Source organism: Taudactylus pleione, unplaced genomic scaffold (genome assembly GCF_031769625.1).
Source record: "Taudactylus pleione unplaced genomic scaffold, aTauple2 ptg000689l, whole genome shotgun sequence".
Lineage (NCBI taxonomy): Eukaryota > Metazoa > Chordata > Amphibia > Anura > Myobatrachidae > Taudactylus > Taudactylus pleione.
Window position 1 is genome coordinate 1,228,491 of NW_028285091.1, and position 21,173 is coordinate 1,249,663.

Here is a 21,173-nt window from a genome sequence, read left to right on the forward strand (position 1 = left end):
CTCCCGCGATGCGAAGAGCCTGAGCGCCTGCTGGATCTATGAAGCAGCGGACGTCTACGCGGAAGCGCTGGCCAGGTAAGTAATGCACAGGGCACCAGTACTGGGGGCATTACTGGGGGAACAGCATTAGGGACATTACTGGGGGAACAGCATAAGGGGCACTACTGGGGGTACTGAATTAGGGGTACTACTGGGGCAACGGCATAAAGGGCTCTAATATAGGGGGCACTGAATAATGGGCACAACTACAGGGGGAACTGCATAATGGGCACAACTACAGGTGCACTGCATAAGAGGCTCTAATACAGAGGGCATTGAAAAAAGTCCTAGTGGGTGGCGGCCATGAAAAAGAGCTGAAACAGGCTGCCGCCCGCCTAGTTAAGATGCCGAAGCCCTGGCGGGTTGGTGCCCGCCAGGTGAAGACGCCGAAGCCCTGGTGGGTTGGCGGCCACCATGTGAAGACGCCGAAGCCCTGGCGGGATAACGCCCGCCAGGCAAAAACGCCAGAAGTCCTAATGGGTGGCGGCCATGAAAACGAGCTGAAACAGGCTGCCGTCCGCCTAGTGAAGACGCCGAAGCCCTGGCGGGTTGGCGCCCACCACGTGAAGAGGCCGGAAGTGCTAGTGGGCAGCGGCCATGAAAAAGAGCTGACAAAGGCTGCCGCCCACTAGGTAAAGACGCCAAAGTCCTGGTGGGTTGGCGCCCACCAGGCGAAGACGCCAAAGCCCTGGCGGGAGGGCTCCTGCCAGGCGAAGACGCCGGAAGTCAAAGTGGGCGGCGGCCATGAAAAAGAGCAAACACAGGCTGTGCCCACTAGGTGAAGACAACGAAGCCCTGGCGGATTGGCGCCAGCCAGGCGAAGATGCTGAAGACCTGTCGGGTTGGCGCCCGCCAGACGAAGATGCCAGAAGTCCTAGTGGGTGGCGGCTATGAAAAAGGCAAAGACGCCGGAGCACTGGTCGGTTAGTGCCCGCCAGGCGAAGATGCTGGTAGTCCTAGTGGGTGGCGGCTATGAAAAAGCTGACATAGGCTGCCACCCACTAGGTGAAGACGCCGAAGCCTTGGTGGGTTGGCGCCCGCCAGGTGAAGACGCCAAAGCCCTGGCGGGATAGCGCCCGCCAGGTGAAGATGCCAAAGCCCTGGTGGGTTTGCGCCCGCTACGTGAAGACACCGGAAGTCCTAGTGTGCCCTGGCAATGAAAAAGAGCTGACACAAACTGCCGCCCACTAGGTGAAGATGCCGAAGCTCTGGAAGGTTGGCGCCTGGCAGGTTGGTGCACGCTTGGAGAAGACGCCGGAAGTCCTAGTGGGCAGCGGCCATGAAAAAGAGCTGACAGGCTTCCACCTACTAGGTGAGAACGACGAAGCCTTGGTGGGTTGGCGTGCTTCAGGCAAAGATGCTGAAGCCCTGGCGGACTGGCGCCTGCTAGGCGAACAAGCTGGAAGTCCTAGTGGGCGGCAGCCATAAAAAGAGCTGACATGCTGCCGCACACTAGGTGAAGTTGCCGAAGCCCTGACGAGTTGGCGTCCGCTAGGCGAAGACGCCGGAAGTCCTAGTGGGCGGCTGCCATGAAAAAGCTGATACAGGCTACCGACCACTAGGCGAAGACGCCGGAAGTCCTAGTTGGCGGTGACCATGAAAAAGCTGACGCCCACTAGGTGAAGACGCCGAAGCCCTGGCGGGTTGGTGCCCGCCAGGTGAAGACGCCGGAAGTCCTAGTGTGCGACGGCCATGAAAAAGAGCTGACACAGGCTGCCGCCCACTAGGTGAAGACACCGAAGCCCTGGCAGGTTGGTGCCCGCCAGGTGAAGATGCCGAAGCCCTGGTGCTTTATAGCCTGCCAGGCAAAAATGCCGGAAGTCCTAGTGGGCGGCGGCCATTAAAAAGAGCCGACATTGGCTGCTGCTCACTAGGTGAAGTTACTAAGCCCTGGCGGGTTGGCGCCCGCCACACAAAGACGCCGGAAGTCCTAGTGGGTGGCAGCCTTGAAAATGGGCTGACACGTGAAGATGCCGAAGCCCTGGCAGGTTGGTGGCCACCAGGCGACGACTCCGTAGCCCTGGCAGGTTGGTGCCCACCAAGTGAAAATGCCGGAAATCCTAGTGGGTGGTGGCCATTAAAAAGTGCTGATAGGCTGCCATTCACTAGGTGAAGACGCCGAAGCCCTTACGGCTTGGCGCCCACCAGGTGAAGACGCCGAAGCCCTGGTGGGTTGACGCCCGCTAAGTTAACACACCGGAAGTCCTAGTGGGTGGCAGTCATGAAAAAGAGCTGACAGGCTGCTGCCCACTAGGTGGAGATGCCGAAGCCCTGGCGGGTTGGTGCCCACCAGGCAAAGACCTGGCGCTTTGGCGCCCATCAGCCTAGGACGCCAGAAGTCCTAGTGGGCGGAGGCCATGAAACAGAGCTGACACAGGCTGCCGCCCACTAGGTGAAGATGCCGAAGCCCTGGCGAGTTAGCGCCTGCAAGGCATAGAATCCGGAAGTCCTAGTGGGCGGCGGCCATGAAAAAGAGCTGAAAAAGAACTATGGCGAGTTAGCGCCTGCAAGGCATAGAAGCCGGAAGTCCTAGTGGGCGGCGGCCATGAAAAAGAACTATATGAAGTCGTCAAAGCCATGGCGGGTTGGCGCCCGCCAGGCGAAGATGCCGGAAGTCCTAGTGTACGGCGACCATAAAAAAGAGCTGACACAGGCTGCCGCCCACTAGGTGAAGACACCGAAGCCCTGGTAGCTTGACGCCTGCCAGGCAAAGAGACCGAAGCCCTGGCAGTTTGGCGCCAACCATGCGATAATGCCGAATGTTATAGTGGGCGGTGGCCATGAAAAAGAGCTGACACAGGCTGCCACCCACTATGTGAAGACGCCGAAGCCCTGGCAGGTTGGCGCCCACCAGGCAAAAACGCCATAAGTCCTAGAGGGCGGCAGCCATGAAAAAGAGCTGACAGACTACCGCCCACTAGGTGAACACACCAAAGCCCAGGCAGGTTGGCGCCCGCCAGGCGAAGACGCCGAAGCCCTGGCTCTTTGGCGCCCACCAGGCGAGGACGCCGGAAGTCCTAGTGGGCGGTGGCCATGAAAAATAGCTGATACAGGCTGCTACCCACTAGGTGAAGATGCCGAAGCCCTGGCTGGTTGGCGCCGGCCAGGCAAAAATTCCATAAGTCCTTGTGGGCGGTGGCCATGAAAAAGAGCTGACATAGGCTGCTGCCCACTAGGTGAAGACACCGAAGCCCTGGCAGTTGTTTATTGCTCAAAGCCTTGAAAAAGACCTTCCCTCAAGTTGAAGGGGTACATCAGAATACAGAAATCTTATCAAACAGCAGTTCTTCTCCACAAAGGATATACAGGGTTGTACAATTTTACCAGGCATGAAGCCTTCTTTTATGCCTCTCCAATACACATTACCACAGGGGGTAAGTTCGTCCTGTGGTTTCCAATCAATCACCTTAAGTGCATGTGCTGGCCACATGCACGTTTAACATTGTCCCCTATGGACAGTGGGGAGTGATCACTGCCCTGTGCCTAAGCCCACCTGGTGTTTTAGTAGCCACCCAGGAGTTGGCTCGTCTAGGGCCGGGGGGAGGTTTCCCTACAAAACCGTCTTCCAGAAATCTGCTAAGGGACCAAGCCTGCCATCTCTGCCTGAATCTGAGCTCCAGAGATGGGCAAGCAGGGTCCCCAGGCAGGCTTTCCTGGCCACAGAAGGGAAGCTCTTTTGGAGCTCCCTGCCACAGTTAGCTGGCTGCATTAGCCAGCTTCCTATGCACCTCCTCATACCACTTCCAGGCATGAGGCTGCATAGGAGAACATTTTATTTCCCTGGAATGGGCTGGGGGATCCAGCAGCCCACCCAAAGCCCTGGATCCCCTGGTACTTCCAGAGAAACAAAGGTAAGTGCATTTTTACTTTAAATTATACATTTAAAATCATACAAACACACTAGAAATACACTTACATGTTATTATACACAGCAGCACTGCAGCTCAGGACTGCTCTCCTCGCTCAGTGCTGCACACACCTTTTATACTACATTATATAAATACTCTATTTATTTTTTACACTGGCCAGCACTCAGCGCTAGGCTCTGCCAGCCCTGCAGTTCTGTACTGCTAGGGCTCCCCCTGTAGCCTGCTCACATAGCTGGCGGTACCGGGAGCTACTCTCCCGGACCACAGCACACACAGTGCCCAGCGCTCGGCGCCGAGCTCTCTTGGTGCAGCACCCAGTTGTTGCCCTCATCGCTGGGGTCCAGGGAGCGTGCTTTCCCTGTCACCCAGTGTGCAGACACACAGCTCATGGAGCACTCCGCTGCCTGGCCATGGTAAGCAGCCGGCACGGAGTGACGAGCGGTAACCTCCAGTGGGACGGGGCGTCGGGAGCTAAGCTCCCAGTCCCCAGCCCTTTGCTCCTCCTGCCCTGCATCGCCGCACGGGCAGCCAGCTTACCCGGACCTCCCCCAGTGTGCAGCTTCCAGCCTGGCTGCCTTTTAATGCTGGACGCCGGGAGCTAAGCTCCTGGGCCCAGCAGTCACCCCCACACAGCCCAGGCCATGCTGCACCTGACACTTCTCCCTCCTGGAGTATCGGGAGCTAGCACTCCCAACCCCCAGCGTCAAGCCACTGTGCCTTGCAGTCCGGCACACTCGTCCCAGCTGCAGTGGCTTCCTGATGCCCTGGAGGGCCGGGAGCTGTGCCCAATTTTCATTTAAAAATGGTGTCGCAGCACGGGGGTTAACTCCTTCAGTGCCACGGCAGCCATTACACACATGTGGTCAGCCTCCGGCCACACATAACGTGGGAACTCAGTGTGACTCGATAGCACAGAGCATCTTTTCATGCGTCTTTAGTACGTCAGCGGCTGTAAAACTGTGGCGTAGTGTTTAGCATGCAGATACACCCGCAGACGCACAGAGAACATAGGCATGCTGCATATCATTTTAATCAGCAGAAGCTGATTGTGCTATCTATTCACATCGTTGTGCGAATAAGACACATTTAAAGGTAAAGACGCTCGTCGCTACTGAGTCACGCCGTTTCCATGTTCTGTGGGCCTAATTCAGACCCGCTCGCGAGCGTAGGACGCTCGCAAGCGGGTAGATGTGCCCTAATGTGCATGCGCACGATGGAGGGAGCTCTGTCGTGCGCATGCGCGAGACCCGGCGAGCGACAGCCAAGCTGTCGCTCCGGGTCTCGCACCAAAGGGGGCGTGCTGTCCATGGTGACAGACAGCACGCCCCCTTAGGTGGGCGGTGCCAGGGGCGTGGCTGCCAGACGGAGGCGTTCCCATGGGAACGCCTACCGTCTGGGTCCGGCCCCACTGACATCAGTAGTGATGTCAGTGGGAGTGATTTTGGCTCTGATAGAGCCAAAATCACTCCAGGGCTTGCGGCAGCGAGACCCTACCGCAGGGTCTCATCGCAAGCCCGATGGTCTTGACAGTCGCGACCATCATCATGGACGCTCGCTATAGCTGTGGGTGGTAACCCACAGCTATGCGAGCGTCCAAGAGGCCGCTCAATTTTTAGGTAGGAGGGCACTGATTCAGAGCGAGCACTCTGGTCAGAGCGTCCGGCTCTGAATCAGGCCCTGTGTGTGGGAATTCAGCTGTTGTTGTACATAAGAGAAGTGTCACAAACTTACATTGTTAAAATTGTTTTGTTATATGCAAAATTGGAAAATGGTTTATTACATAACACATTTCTCTACTGTCATCGCAGTTTTCTTTGCAAACTCCTTTTTGATTGAAAAATCATGAGAGGAAAGGTTTGTGACAAGATTGCGGCACCTGTGGTTTATTTTGTTGACCTTTCGAAAAAATGGTCGTGAAGTTGACATGAGCATGTCGACATTGCCCATGCTGACCTTCATCAAGTTGACACTGATGAAATGTCAACATGATTAGAATCTCAAAGAAACGTCCCTGGTGGTCTAGTGGTGACAAAAGCTGGGTGTACACTGTGCCGACGGCGCCGACCCAGTGGCCGATAAGGTAAGCTATACAGGCTTATCGATCTGCCGCTTGATGTGTGTTCCCTGACATCACTACTGGGCGAGCATTTGAATTTGCCCACCCAGCTGAGCTGTCAGTCACCGGCAGTCCCTACAGTATGTGACCGGGTGGTCAGCTGACCGCCCGTACACACAGCCAGGTGCACTGATATACAGTCAGGTGCATAAATATTGGGACATTGACAGAATTTTCATATTTTGGCCTTTATTCACCACCACAGTGGCTTTGAAATGAAACAAGATGTGCTTTAACTGCAGACTTTCAGATTTAATTTGAGGGTAATTACATCCAAATCAGGTGAACGGTGTAAGAATTACAACGGTTTCTATATGTGCCTCCCACTTTTTAAGGGGCCAAAAGTAATGGGGCTATCAACTCAAAAGCTATTTCATGGACAGGTGTGGGCTATTCCCTCATTATTTCATTATCAATTAAGCAGGTAAAAGGTCTGGAGTTAATTCTAGGTGTGACATTTGCATTTGGAATCAGTTGCTGTCGACTCTCAATATGAGATCCAAAGAGCTGTCACTATCAGTGAAGCAAGCCATCATTAGGCTGAAAAATCAAAACAAACCCATCAGAGAGATAGCAAAAACATTAGGTGTGGCCAAATCAACTGTTTGGAACATTCTTAAAAAGAAAGAACGCACCGGAGAGCTCAGCAACACCAAAAGACCCGGAAGACCACGGAAAACAACTGTGGTGGATGACAGAAGAATTATTTCCCTGGTGAAGAAAAACCCCTTCACAACAGTTGGCCAAATCAAGAACACTCTCCAGGAGGTAGGTGTATATGTGTCAAAGTCAACAATCAAGAGAAGACTTCACAATAGTGAATATAGAGGATTCACCACAAGATGTAAACCATTGGTGAGCCACAAAAACAGGAAGACCAGATTAGAGTTTGCCAAACAACATCTAAAAAAGCCCTTACAGTTCTGGAACAACATCCTATGGGCAGATGAGACAAAGATCAACTTGTACCAGAGTGATGGGAAGAGAAGAGTATGGAGAAGGAAAGGAACTGCTCATGATCCAAAACATACCACCTCATCAGTGAAGCATGGTGGTGGTAGTGTCATGGCATGTATGGCTGCCAATGGAACTGGTTCCCTTGTATTTATTGATGATGTGACTGCTGACAAAAGTAGCAGAATGAATTCTGAAGTGTTTCGGGCAATATTATATGCTCATATTCAGTCAAATGCTTCAGAACTCATTGGACGGCGCTTCACAGTGCAGATGGACAATGACCCGAAGCATACTGCAAAAGCAAGCAAAGAGTTTTTTAAGTGCAATGTTATGCAATGACCAAGTCAATCCCCTGACCTGAATCCGATTGAGCATGCATTTCACTTGATGAAGACAAAAGTGAAGGGAAAATGCCCCAAGAACAAGCAGGAACTGAAGACATTTGCAGTAGAGGCTTGGCAGAGCATCACCAGGGATGAAACCCAGCGTCTGGTGATGTCTATGAATTCCAGACTTCAGGCTGTAATTGCCTGCAAAGGATTTGCAACAAAGTATTAAAAAGTGAAAGTTTGATTTAGGATTGTTTAGTTTGTCCCATTACTTTTGGCCCTTTAAAAAGTGGGAGGCACATATAGAAACTGTTGAAATTCCTACACCGTTCACCTGATTTGGATGTAATTACCCTCAAATTAAATCTGAAAGTCTGCAGTTAAAGCACATCTTGTTTGTTTCATTTCAAAGCCATTTGGTAGTGAATAGAGGCCAAAATCTGAAAATTCTGTCAATGTCCCAATATTTATGCACCTGACTGTATATCTGCAGATATAACGTCCATCTGCTGTGCTGCAGAAGTATGTTTGATACGAAATTAACAAAATGTAATATTAGTTAAAAAAATAAAACAAAAAATACAGTTTAAGCATGTCAATTGTAATACACTATTCCAGGGCATCTAAACTCCAGTCCTCTCGTAAGCCCAACAGGTCATGTTTTCTGGATTTCTTTCATCATGCACAGGTGAGCTAATCTATGTTGCTGGGTCATTATCAGTAATTATCCCACTGGCTTCCACCGACAGAAGTCCCCAACACGCTAGGAAGTGGGCAGGATGTGAGAGGACTACCTTCTCTTTCGGGGGTTGGCAAGTATGGGTTGTCTCCCAGGCATTCTGGGAGAGTAAGCAAGTATGATGTTAATATAGTAGTAAAATGGTAGCCCAAGGCAATTTCAGCACCACACACATAAACATCAAGCTACTTAATTGATTGACCGTAAAATATATTTAATTTGTTAAAATCTCTGAACAAGAAAATTCCAATGAAAGTAAATATGCAATAAAGTATGTATTTAATACAAATTAAAACAAAGAAGGGGGTGGGGGGGGGTCGGGCAGATCAAAAGTTGGCAAGTATGAGCTACTTTAGAGCCTTAGAAAAAGCTTATCATTCAATCTGAGCCTAGAATTATTAATTGACAAACTGCAACATGCTATCACATGGCTGGGCCTTGGTGTTGGGCAATAAGCCCTGACTCAAAGACAGCACTCCAATTCATCCCTAAGGCATTCCACTTGGCTAAGGTACGATCTTTGTACAGGCCAGTCAAGTTCTTCCACGCCAACCTTTACAAACCATTTAGTAATGGCCCTTAGTTTGCGTACTAGGGCATGGACAGGCCTATCTTGTTAACGTTACCCAGACCCATTCCCCCAATATTTTCCCCAAAACTCCAGGAGACTTGGTAAGTATGCTGAGAACTTCCGCCAACCTTAATAAAGGCATCACATGTTTTATGTGTGTAACAAACCTGTATACTGATATTATGGGGTCTATTCAATTAGATGCAAGGGAGGGGGCATTTGCCATTGTAGTGGCTTGGAAACGCTGCCCAAGGCACCACAACTCGCCTCCCTTGCGTCTCGATCTCTGGCTGGGCTCGGGAATTTTCCTACTCAGCCCTATGGAGCTACAAACCAAAATCTGCAAGTCCAAATCCCCATAAAGTCAATGCATATGAAATGATAACTTAAAATTGTTTTACAGTACACATTCAATAACAGTCAGTATAAAAGTCATGTATAGGTCTCTTATATGTAGTATTACCTATATATACATAAATCTTCATAAATGACAATTATATAAAATATTTATAAATGGCAGTGAATATCTTTCAAGATACTCAACTCAGTACAAGCAGATAACTCTTCCTAGAACTGGTTAATCAACTAGCAAGCTAATATAGCTATTTTATAGACCACAAGAAAATGGTTGCCGCTTTGGCACAAAGCTCTCTATAACAGATAGTAATCTGACTTCCACGGATGGATTTAAATAACTAGCCAGTTGGCGCTCTAGTGTTTATTGACGTCTATGTTTGTTTAATCCTATCGAGGGCCAAAGGAAGCTACGACGACCAATCAGAGGAGCGGGAGATGCCGTGTGACGCGTGATTGGTCAATTGTAATAATCCCATCTATTCCCTGCAGACAGAACTGTTTTAAAGGGGCCGGTGTCCGTTGTTCCTCTACCAGCGCAGCAGCTCCAGAGAGACCCCCGAGGGCGGTAAGAAGCCGCCAGTGACTCCCTGTGTAGGGTGTATGCGGGCGGCAGCGCAGAGCTCATTAATATGTATGGCTGCTTGTGATGGTACATAGTGGTGTCCCTGCACCCCCATCTGTGCCCTCTGTCTCCATCACCCACATTATGTGTGGCTGTAATGGGAGGGTGAGGGAAGACTTCTGGATGGTTATCCCTCTACCTTTCCGACCGCTCCTTGGGCGCCATTCCAACCTACGTGATGTTGGCACATTGCCCGTGATGTGCTTTCGGAACCGCGCGCTACGCTTCTCTCCGCCCCTAGTGCCAGCCTGCACTGCACTGCCATGCCCCTTCCCACCCACTGAGCGTTTACCCAATATTGCCAGTGGGAGGCGGGCAATGGCGAGTTCAGGCAGGGCTGTACCCTTTAGGCTATGACGCTTCGAGAGATGGCCCTGCTAACCCGTGCCTTGCACCGCCACTGGGTGGCACGACATTGCTTTGTCTGACAACCCTAGTATTTATTTTATTTCTGCGGCGCCACAAAGTTTACGGGTAAACATATAAAACGGTAATATAGTATCAGAGCGTAAATGCCATAGACCAGGGGTTCTCATTCTCCAGACTTCAAGTACCCCCAACAAGTCATGTTTTCTGGATTTCTTTAATGATGTTCAGGAGAGTTAATCATTTTGCTGGATCAGTAATTATAACACTTGTCTCCACAGACCGAAATCCTGAAAACCTGGACCTGTTGGATGTACCTGGGGGCTGGAGTGGAGAACCACTGCCATAGACACTGGAAAACCAAAGCATGTACTAAACATTAGTTTCACACCACAGACCGTATAGGGCAAATAACGGGGGGATGGGTAACTCGCTGACGCTAGAAGGAGCATGTAGTGGTGAGTCGCGGCTGGGAATTTATTCAGTACTCTGTGATCCTGTACTCAATGTATAGGGGAGCAAAAAGTGCCACTGAAGGGGAGAAGGACACAAGGGAGTGGAGCACTGGTAACATGGATAGTGCAGGGGAGGAACAAGAGAGCGGAGGGCACTGCCCTTAAGAGTTTGCATTCTAAGGGGAAGGGGTGTGCAGGGAAATCATTGGTGTTGAGCTAATATACAGTCAGGTCCATAAATATTGGGACATTGACAGAGATTTCAGATTTTATCCTCTATTCACCACCACAATGGCTTTGAAATGAAACAAACAAGATGTGATTTAACTGCAGACTTTCAGATTTAATTTGAGGGTAATTACATCCAAATCAGGTGAACGGTGTAGGAATTACAATGGTTTCTATATGTGCCTCCCACATTTTAAGGGGCCAAAAGTAATGGGACAAACTAAACAATCCTAAATATAACTTTCACTTTTTAATACTTTGCTGCAAATCCTTTGCAGGCAATTACAGCCTGAAGTCTGGAATGCATAGACATCACCAGACGCTGGGTTTCATCCCTGGTGATGCTCTGCCAGGCCTCTACTGCAAATGTCCTCAGTTCCTGCTTGTTCTTGGGGCATTTTCCCTTCAGTTTTGTCTTCATCAAGTGAAATGCATGCTCAATCGGATTCAGGTCAGGGGATTGACTTGGCCATTGCACAACATTCCACTTTTTAGCCTTAAAAAACTCTTTGGTTGCTTTTGCAGTATGCTTCGGGTCATTGTCAATCTGCACTGTGAAGCGCTGTCCAATGAGTTCTGAAGCATTTGACTGAATATAAGCATATAATATTGCCCAAAACACTTCAGAATTCATTCTGCTGCTTTTTTCAGCAGTCACATCATCAATAAATACAAGGGAACCAGTTCCATTGGCAGCCATACATGCCCACGCCATGACACTACCACCACCATGCTTCACTGAAGAGGTGGTATGTTTTGTATCATGAGCAGTTCCTTTCCTTCTCTTCTCTTCCCATCACTCTGGTACAAGTTGATCTTTGTCTCATCTGTCCATAGGATGTTGTTCCAGAACTGTAATGGCTTTTTTAGATGTTGTTTGGCAAACTCTAATCTGGTCTTCCTATTTTTGAGGCTCACCAATGGTTTGCATCTTGTGGTGAACCCTCTATATTCACTCTTGTGAAGTCTTCTCTTGATTGTTGACTTTGACACATATAAATCTACCTCCTGGAGAGTGTTCTTGATTTGGCCAACTGTTGTGAAGGGGTTTTTCTTCACCAGGGAAATAATTCTTTTGTCATCCACCACAGTTGTTTTCCGTGGTCTTCCGGGTCTTTTGGTGTTGCTGAGGTCTCTGGTGCGTTCTTTCTTTTTAAGAATGTTCCAAACAGTTGATTTGGCCACACCTAATGTTTTTGATATCTCTCTGATGGGTTTGTTTTGATTTTTCAGCCTAATGATGGCTTACTTCACTGATAGTGACAGCTCTTTGGATCTCATATTGAGAGTTGACAGCAACTGATTCCAAATGCAAATGTCACACCTAGAATCAACTCCAGACCTTTTACCTGCTTAATTGATAATGAAATAATGAGGGAATAGCCCACACCTGTCCATGCAATAGCTTTTGAGTTGATAGTCCCATTACTTTTGGCCCCTTAAAAAGTGGGAGGCACATATAGAAACCGTTGTAATTCCTACACCGTTCACCTGATTTGGATGTAATTACCCTCAAATTAAATCTGAAAGTCTGTAGTTAAAGCACATCTTGTTTGTTTCATTTCAAAACCATTGTGGTGGTGAATAGAGGCCAACATCTGAAAATTCTGTCAATGTCCCAATATTTATGGACCTGACTGTATGTGCAGGTGATATTAAGTGATGTAAAATGTAGGATTCAATCAGCTCCCCCCCTGGTCTCTATCGCTACCTCTAGAGCAGTACACATTTGTTTGTGTTAATACATTGGGATGCAGTCACAATTTAGAGCAGTGGTGGCGAACCCTGGTACTCCAGCTGCTGTGGGACTACATATCCCAGCATGCACTGCCACAGTTTTAGCATTCCCTAATAGCAAAACTCTGGCAGTGCATGCTGGGATATGTAGTCCCACAGCAGCTGGAGTGCCAGGTTTCGCCACCACTGATTTAGACTGTTGAAAACATAGTCTGAATACATCCATACATCATGTGGGTGATTATATGTGGACCATCTATAACCGCACATGGAAATTTAGCTCTCAGTGGTTTGTAGTGTCCGTCACACACATCAGGAATGTCTGCCATAGGCAGCGCAAAGGGGTCCTCCACTAGTAGTATATGGCAGTTTGGGGGGTGTGAGCTGTCGGGCACTTACAGAGCACCAGAGAAAATGTCTGCCAAAGCCACGGCAGTTTATGGTCTTGTTGTGCTAATTTTATTGATGAAATTCAATCTCCTTCAGATTAAATTTTTCCAACGTTACATGATCATCTCTACAGCGTGACCCCGAGTCCCTATCCTGGCTGGTCTATTGAATATGGACAAGGACAGGCATGAGATGACTGAGAGATTATTAAACCTCACCCTGGAGATCATCTACCTGCTGGCTGGAGAGGTGAGGGCTACTGGGATAGTCACAGTAGGGCCTGATTCTGAGGCGGATGCTATTCACTGTACGCCTGCGATCCCGTACACAGTGGTTGTGGGAAAATATGCAAGTTTCAAAGCCCCCAAGATTTATATTGAGACGCACACTAAAGGCGGCTCAAGTCCAGCTGATGTGTATATACGTATCTACCATCAATCTAAGCCGCCGGAGTCTTAACCATACGTACACGCCTCTGTTTTACTCAATCTCTCCCAGCCCCCGTTACCTCCCACAAATGCTCCCTGTCTGTCAATCACATCGCGTCCAAGTCCACACTGCGACCGCGGTCGGTAATTAAAATTGGTGCATGCTCAGTGCGACTCATGCACAGTCTTAAAACAAATTGCTCAACTGTGCAAAAATCTGCATTGAGTCTGACTCTGAATCAGGCCCAATGGTACCACTCTTAACCACTATTAATCATAGAGAAACTAGCATAGTACTACAGGTAAAACAAAAAAACCTTGTACTCTATTAATATCGTAAAATCAGCGGCCCCCATGGTTCCTGAAATATAAACTCCTGCCGTCCACTTAGATCACATGATTACATAGATTTACAATCTGGAGAAGACTAAGTAGTAATCATTCTATGCAGGGTTGTCAGCTATAATCTGATTGGTTGAACTATGGCTGCCACTTTGGGGGAGTTAGGTGGAACATCTCTGACTATAATTCCATTTTAATATAGTAGATATTGGGAAGATGCATTTGGACAGACTGGTACATCCAGCGTTCTATTTTTATAGCAAACTTAAGGACAATGGGATTATATTATATTATTGTATTATACTTTATCGTGGCAGGATCCATTGCGTGTATGTACTTTAGTCCTGAGACATGTACAGATGGTGACTATTGCTCAGAACATTGATTATTATCATTGTCGCTCTATGTAGGATTATATTGTTGTGAGGTTATCCGGTGAGCATGTGGCACCCAGCAGCGGCACCCGTGTGTCAGGAAGATTGGGCAGGACCCACAGCCCCATCCCAGTGCCTCCACCTCACTCACTGATACATGAGGGAGACAATGAGCAGAAGATCCTGGATCTCACCAACAAGATCATTCAGCTGCTGACTGGAGAGGTGACTGCTGGGAATGGGACATTATACAGTAACACCAGGGGATGTGTCTGGGTGATGACTGGAGAGGGGACTGCTGGGAATGGGACATTATACAGTAACACCAGGGGATGTACCTGGGTGGTGACTGCTGAGAATGGGACATTATACAGTAACACCAGGGGGATGTGTCTGGGTGATGGCTGGAGAGGGGACTGCTGGGAATGGGACATTATACAGTAACACCAGGGGATGTACCTGGGTGGTGACTGCTGAGAATGGGACATTATACAGTAACACCAGGGGATGTGTCAGGGTGATGACTGGAGAGGGGACTGCTGGGAATGGGACATTATACAGTAACACCAGGGGATGTGTCTGGGTGGTGACTGCTGAGAATGGGACATTATACAGTAACACCAGGGGATGTGTCTGGGTGATGACTGGAGAGGTGACTGCTGGGATTGGGAGATTATACAGTAACACCAGGTGATGTGTCTGGGTGATGACTGGAGAGGTGACTGCTGGGAATGGGACATTATACATTAACAGCAGGGGATGTGTCTGGGTGATGACCGGAGAGGTGACTGCTGGGAATGGGACATTATACATTAAAACCAGGGGATGTGTCTGGGTGATGACCGTAGAGGTGACTGCTGGGAATGGGACATTATACAGTAACACCAGGGGATGTGTCTGGGTGATGACCGGAGAGGTGACTGCTGGGAATGGGACACTATACAGTAACACCAGGGGATGTGTCTGGGCGATGACTGGAGAGGTGACTGCTGGGAATGGGACATTATACAGTAACACCAGGGGATGTGTCTGGGTGATGACCGGAGAGGTGACTGCTGGGAATGGGACACTATACAGTAACACCAGGGGATGTGTCTGGGCGATGACTGGAGAGGTGACTGCTGGGAATGGGACATTATACAGTAACACCAGGGGATGTGTCTGGGTGATGACTGTATCATTGTGTGTGTCAGATTCCTATAAGGTGTCAGGATGTCACTGTCTATCTCTCCATGGAGGAGTGGGAGTATATAGAGGAACACAAGGATCTGTACAAGGACGTCATGATGGAGAATCACTGGCCCCTCACATCACTGGGTAAGATGAAGTTTAAATTTATATTTCCCTATGTAACCCAAATACTCTCCCCTGTCATTTACTATGTAGCGTTACATTTACCAAACTCACATTCAACACGTGAGACTAGAACTCGAACTCAATAAATTAGGTATAATTTATTATTATAATATATATTATTTTGGAAAACTATCCACAATGCTTAAGTATAAAAAAATTACGTACAATGAATATTAATTGGTGGAAAGGATAAAAAACATAACAGAAGATGGCACATAGATTTGCGTCTGGTTTCTACTGCCGGGGAGATGCCTTGAAAGATGGGATCACCACTCAATCTTATAATTGACTGCCTAGAATGAACACTTCTATACATTTTTGTGCCCTATTATCCCCATCGGGCCCTACCCCCCCTCTTTTCAGAAAGTATTCCAGACTCAGGAAAATGTCAAACATATTATATCTCTGTACATGTACGTCAGAGAAGGCTAATGTTAGGTTCAAATAATAGAACATCTCATTAGTAACAAATAGGAGAGTAGAATACATTATAATGTGATCTTCAAAGGTTATGAACGTGACCTGGCTGAGGGGGTCTTTCGATTAAGATCAGGGGATGTGACATTTCACAGATCTTCAAGGAATTTGGGGAGTAGATTAGCATGTCATGTGAAAATGGACTTATTTGTAAGAAAAGTTAGTATGCTTAGACTTTTACGTCCTTAATTGTAAACCATTATCTAATACACATCTGGCTGCCCCATTGTCTCTATACAGGTTATGGGAGAGACATTACAACTAGTGATCACATAAAAACCTAAATTTGCTTGTGGCATTCCCACTGATATATTTCAGTGACAATGATATAAACCATTTTTGTGCAATATATGTTATGAAGTCACTAAGTTATTCCATGACCTGTGTACAAACACTCAGATTTTCTATGGTCATAGAACAGGGCTACTTTTTGACATCAAATAGCTTTAGATTGTTGCTGTAGAAGGTACATTTCTTCTTCAGGGTCCACAGGGAGACCTTGGGGTGTAGCTGGATCTGGATCCACAGGCAACACGCAGTTAAAAACTTTATCTCCCAGGATGCACTGGGTCCATCCTCCTCTATACTCCGTCCCCGAGCCACAGGCACTTCAGTTCTAGTTGGTGCCCGGCCGGAGTCGGGTCACTGTTTGCGCAGGTGGGGCTGATTAGCAGCCCCTAAGCTGTTTCTTATTTTATGAGTTCATAGTTTTTAGTTACTTTTGACTCTTCAGAGCGTGCAGCGGCGGACTGTCCATAGGACGTCCACGCTGCCGCTCCGTCAACCCGCCGGCGCTGCGACGCAAGTACAGATCTGGTGATCTCGCCGGGACCCCAGAGTCTGTGCTAGCCGGGCTCTGCGGGTATCCCTTGACTGCTGCCGGATGATACGGGGACAGGTAAGTAGCGGATCACCGCTTGCGGCGATCCGCGTATTGAGCAGTCCTATACCTCCGATCTCTGGGGACAGACCGGAAGTGGTGGCAGACCCCCCCATACCCCGCGCGTCCACTAGACCACCAGGGACTTGCAGTCGGAAGCGGGAACCGGCGTCCCAGGGGTTAATTGCCGGCCAGGGGAGGCAGCCTTCCCTGTTTAGCGACTCCTCCCCTCAGTTCATTGCGCTTTTCCGCTTAGGTTGTGCATAGCTGAGCCGCTCTCCTCCTACGGCCACACCCCCTCTGAGGTCTCCGGCGGCCATTTCATCCTTGGTGCATCGCAGATCTTTCTGGCAGCGTGCGGATCGGTCTCCCTGTATACCTCTAACCTGGGGTCAGTGTATACAGCACTATAGCCCTCCCAGACACTGAATCTGGGCTGTTGATTGTAGTGCCAAGGTGCAGTAAGTAATCTTTCTGCATTGTATGTGACTTATGCTAGCGGTGCTTTGTGTCTTGTTTCCGATTCTGTCAGTCTATACCTATCCCTTTCCTTTTCCTACAGCCCTGGCAGGTGTGTGTAGGGAGGTTTCTTTGATCTCACATTTATAAACTCAAGTATTTGTGAGGTCTGTCACATACGGTTGTGTGATGCACGGTGCCATATTGTTGGACCAGTGTTTTGCATACTTGTGGGTACCCAGTTTTGCGCTTCCTGATTTCCCTCATATACATATATTGGACAAATATGTCTGACGAGGAGGTCGAGTGCTCTGCTGCACCCACTCTGTTCTCCTGCAGGCGCTGCAGTGGTAGGAAAGGAGGATTTATATCAGGATGGGCTATGTGTGAGGTGCTGTCAGTTACCTGGTCCCTCAAACCCCCCAACCGTGGGACAGTTAGCCCCGTGGGTGTTTTTTTCTCAGGTGCTGGCCTCCATTGCGGATTGCCTGGCGGCCCCGGCCGTTTTGCCCCGTGTGGTGTTACCCCAAACAGCCATCCTTCCCTCTCAGGGTATCCCGCAATTATTTCAGTCTACTCCTGGGCCTCAGACTGTTACGCCCTATCAGGGGTTACCACTCTATATGCAATCCCCTCCGGTACCACAACAGTCTGTCATTCCCTTTCAGGGACTTCCGCAAGCTGTACAACCACCCTGGGTGGATGTTCTTTCTAGTTCATTTCAGAGTTTGGCAGCTTCGTCTACGGCTTTTCAAACCATGTTGCGGAGTGAAGAACCTCAGAATGCATCTAAAAACCCTGTAATGTCATCCCAGTCTACACAACTATCCGACACGGACGTGTCATTGGATGATGGGGAAATGCCTGAGCAGTCAGATTCGGATTCCCCTGTTGGGAGGTGGAGCCTGAATCAGCTATTAATGTTCCAGCATTGGTTAGGGCGGTTCGGTCCATACTTGATATAGAAGATGACGTTCCTGCCCCTAAATCCAAGTACCCTGAATTTAAACAGGCAAAGGTGGCCTCTGCAGTTTTTCCTCTTGCTGGTTAACTGATAGACCACATGGCGGAGGCCTGGCAAACGCCTGGTAAAGAGGTATCAACCGCAATAACGTTTGGCCTCAAGTTATCCGTTCCCTGCGGGTCATTGCAAAAAGTGGGAATCACCGCCTGCGGTAGATTCTCATGTTACTCGCCTAATTAAGAGTGCTACGCTACCAATGCCTTCCATTTCTTTACTGAAGGATTCTACGGACAGGAAGGTGGAGACGTGCCTGAATCAATTTATTCTCTCTCAGGAGCTGTGGCTCGTCCGTCCATGGCAATCTCGTGGGTGGCCAAGGCAATTGAGAGCTGGGCAAATGTGCTGGAGGACACCTTCCCAGAGGAGGCGCCTGAGGCTCAAAGGTCTTTAGTGGGCCACATGAGAGATGCAGCCGCCTATATTGGTGAGTCGGCTTTGGATGACAGTCTACTGACCTCCAGGGTCTCGGCTGCAGTCGTGTGTGCTCGCCGCTCTTTGTGGTTACGCTCCTGGAGGATGGATGCTGATTCCAAAAAGGGTCTGGAGGCCTTGCCCTTCAATGGGGAGATTTTGTTTGGCCCTGACCTGGACAAAATTGTGGACACTCTGGCGAAATCTAAATCCACTTTTCTGCCTTCCGCATCTGCGCCTGCAAAGGCTAGAACCCTTTCGGTCCTTTCGTTCTCAAGGAAAGCCCAATGGACAGTCTTTTCCTAGACAATCTGCAGCCAAGTCAACCTCTAAGCCTAAGAAACAGGCCTGGAGCGCCATATGCTCTACTTCCAAGCCAGAGGATAAACCCTCAGCCTGATGGGACGGGCTTCCCTCTGGGGGATCCCAGGATGGGAGGCCGACTTCTTCAGTTCGCCCAGTACTGGTGTCATACTGGTGTCAGGGTAAAAGAAGTGGTCTCTCAGGGGTACGCCCTATCCTTTCGTCACAGACCTCCCCACCAGTTCTTCTGCACTAGCCCTCCTCTGGACGCAAACACGGCCTTGCAGATTCAGGAAGCCATAGAGTCCTTGCTGAAGCAGGGGTAATTGTTCCAGTTCCGCTGCCTCAGCGCAGGACTGGTTACTACTCTACTCTGTTTCTGGTTCAAAAACCCAATGGGTCCCATCGGCCTATCCTCAACCTAAAATCTTTGAAGAAGTTCCTCAAAGTGCCCAGATTCAGGATGGAAACTTTGTGACCTATCATTCTGGCTATGGAACCTGGGGACTACATGGTATCACTGGACATTCAGGATGCATACCTACATGTCCCCATAGCGCCTTCCCACCAGCGGTGTCTGCAGTTTGCTACACTGCAACAATACTTCCAGTTTGGGGCGCTGCCCTTTGGCCTCTCCGCGGCTCCAAGGGTATTTACCAAAATTATGGCTGTCATGGCAGCCCACCTACAGAGTCAGGGTATACAACTTCTCCCGTATCTCGACGAACTCCTCTTGCTTGCAAGCTCTCCAGAGGTACTTCAATGGCATCTGCACCTGACAATCGTTTGTTTACAAGCGCACGGGTGGCTGATAAATTGGAAAAAGTCCTCCCTCATTTCCTCACAGAGGATAATTCATTTGCGAGACCCCCTAGATTCTCATCAGCAGAGGATCTTTCTAACCCCAGAAAAGATCTCTCTGCAACTGCGGGTGCGCAGTTGCCTGAGCAGCTGCTGGTTCACTCGGCAAGGCGGGTTCTAGGATCCATGGTGTCCACATTGGACATGGTGGAATATGCCCAGTTCCATTCCAGGCCCCTGCAGGGGCTGAAACTATCTAAGTGGAATGGGTTACCGCACTGGATCAGGACTCAGATGCTGGTGCTGTGTCCGGAGGTGCGCCTGTCTCTGTCTTGGTGGCTACAGACCACTCATCTCACCAACGGTCGCCCCTTTTGGATCCCGGTCTGGGTTCTTCTGACAACGGATGCCAGTCTCCAGGGTTGGGGCGTGGTGACAGGTCCGCATTCGCTTCAGGGCCGTTGGACAGCGGATGAAGCAATTCTCCTAATCAACATTCTACAGGGCCTTCCAGTTGACAGGACACGTTCTTCAGGGAAAAGCCGTGCAGGTTCAGTCCGACAACTCCACTACGGTGGCTTACATCAACCATCAAGGAGGCACTCGAAGTCGGGCAGCGATGACAAAGGTGTCACACATCCTGTCTTGAGCAGAATGTCACCTCCCGGCCATTTCGGCAGTGCACATTCCAGGAGTCCTCAATTGGGAAGCGGACTGCCTCAGCCGTCACGACGTGCATCCAGGGGAATGGTCTCTTCACCAAGAGGTGTTTGCAACTCCTTGTGGACAAATGGGGCTTCCCAGAGGTGGACCTCATAGCCTCCCGTCACAATCACAAGTTGCCAGTGTACGAGTCCAGAACAAGAGATGCCGTAGCAAGCTTGGTGGACGCTCTGTCGGTGAAGTGGACCTTCCAGTTTGCGTACCTGATTCCTCCAATATACCTGCTTCCTCGAGTTCTTCGTAGCTTCAAACTAGACGGCGGCACGGTCCTGCTGGTGGCTCCAGCTTGGCCCAGACATCATTGGTACTCTGATTTTCGGAGTCTCTCCATCGACACTACGTTCCTGCTGCCTCAAAGTCCAGGCCTGTTGTCTCAGGGTCCTTGCCTTTACCCGGACCTGGGTTGTCTGTCTTTGAGGGCGTGGCTCTTGAGACATCCATATTGAGGTCCAAGGGCTTCTTTAGCTCGGTCATCAGCATGATGCTTTGGCATGCAAGCCTGCCTCAGCCAGGATCTGCCACAGAGTGTGGCATATCTATTTTCAGTGGTGTAGGACAAGAAATTACGACCCTCAGTTTCGTATTTCTAGGATTTTGGCATTCCTTCAAGCTGGTTTGGACCTTGGCCTACGCCTGGCCTCGTTAAAAGTGTATGTCTCTGCACTGTCCGTGTGGTCCAGTGAAGGATAGCTCCGCTTCCGGATATCCGCACCTTTTTCCAGGGTGTCCTCCGGATTCAACCTCCCTTTGTCCCCCCCAGTGGCACCTTTGGGATTTGGCGATTGTTTTTCAGGCCCTTCAGGGTCCTCCATTTGAACCG

General features: G+C 49.4%; 1 protein-coding gene across 6 annotated transcripts in view; it reads left to right on the forward strand.

Moving 5' to 3' along the window:
• Positions 1-21,173, forward strand: part of LOC148477802 (uncharacterized) — a 56,149-nt gene that overhangs the window by 30,750 nt on the left and 4,226 nt on the right. The window contains exons 1-5 of one of the 6 annotated variants that reach the window (XM_088456193.1): positions 9,462-9,542; positions 10,247-10,423; positions 12,872-13,024; positions 13,956-14,144; positions 15,113-15,236. The exons of 1 other annotated variant lie outside the window; for it this stretch is intronic. In XM_088456193.1, the coding sequence (XP_088312319.1) occupies positions 12,947-13,024; positions 13,956-14,144; positions 15,113-15,236 (391 nt within the window). In that variant the 5' untranslated portion in view covers positions 9,462-9,542; positions 10,247-10,423; positions 12,872-12,946. Of the gene's footprint in view, positions 1-9,461; positions 9,543-10,246; positions 10,424-12,871; positions 13,025-13,955; positions 14,145-15,112; positions 15,237-21,173 lie in introns of those variants that run through there. 4 more of the 6 variants (XM_088456192.1, XM_088456194.1, XM_088456196.1 and 1 more) reach the window with 4 other exon arrangements.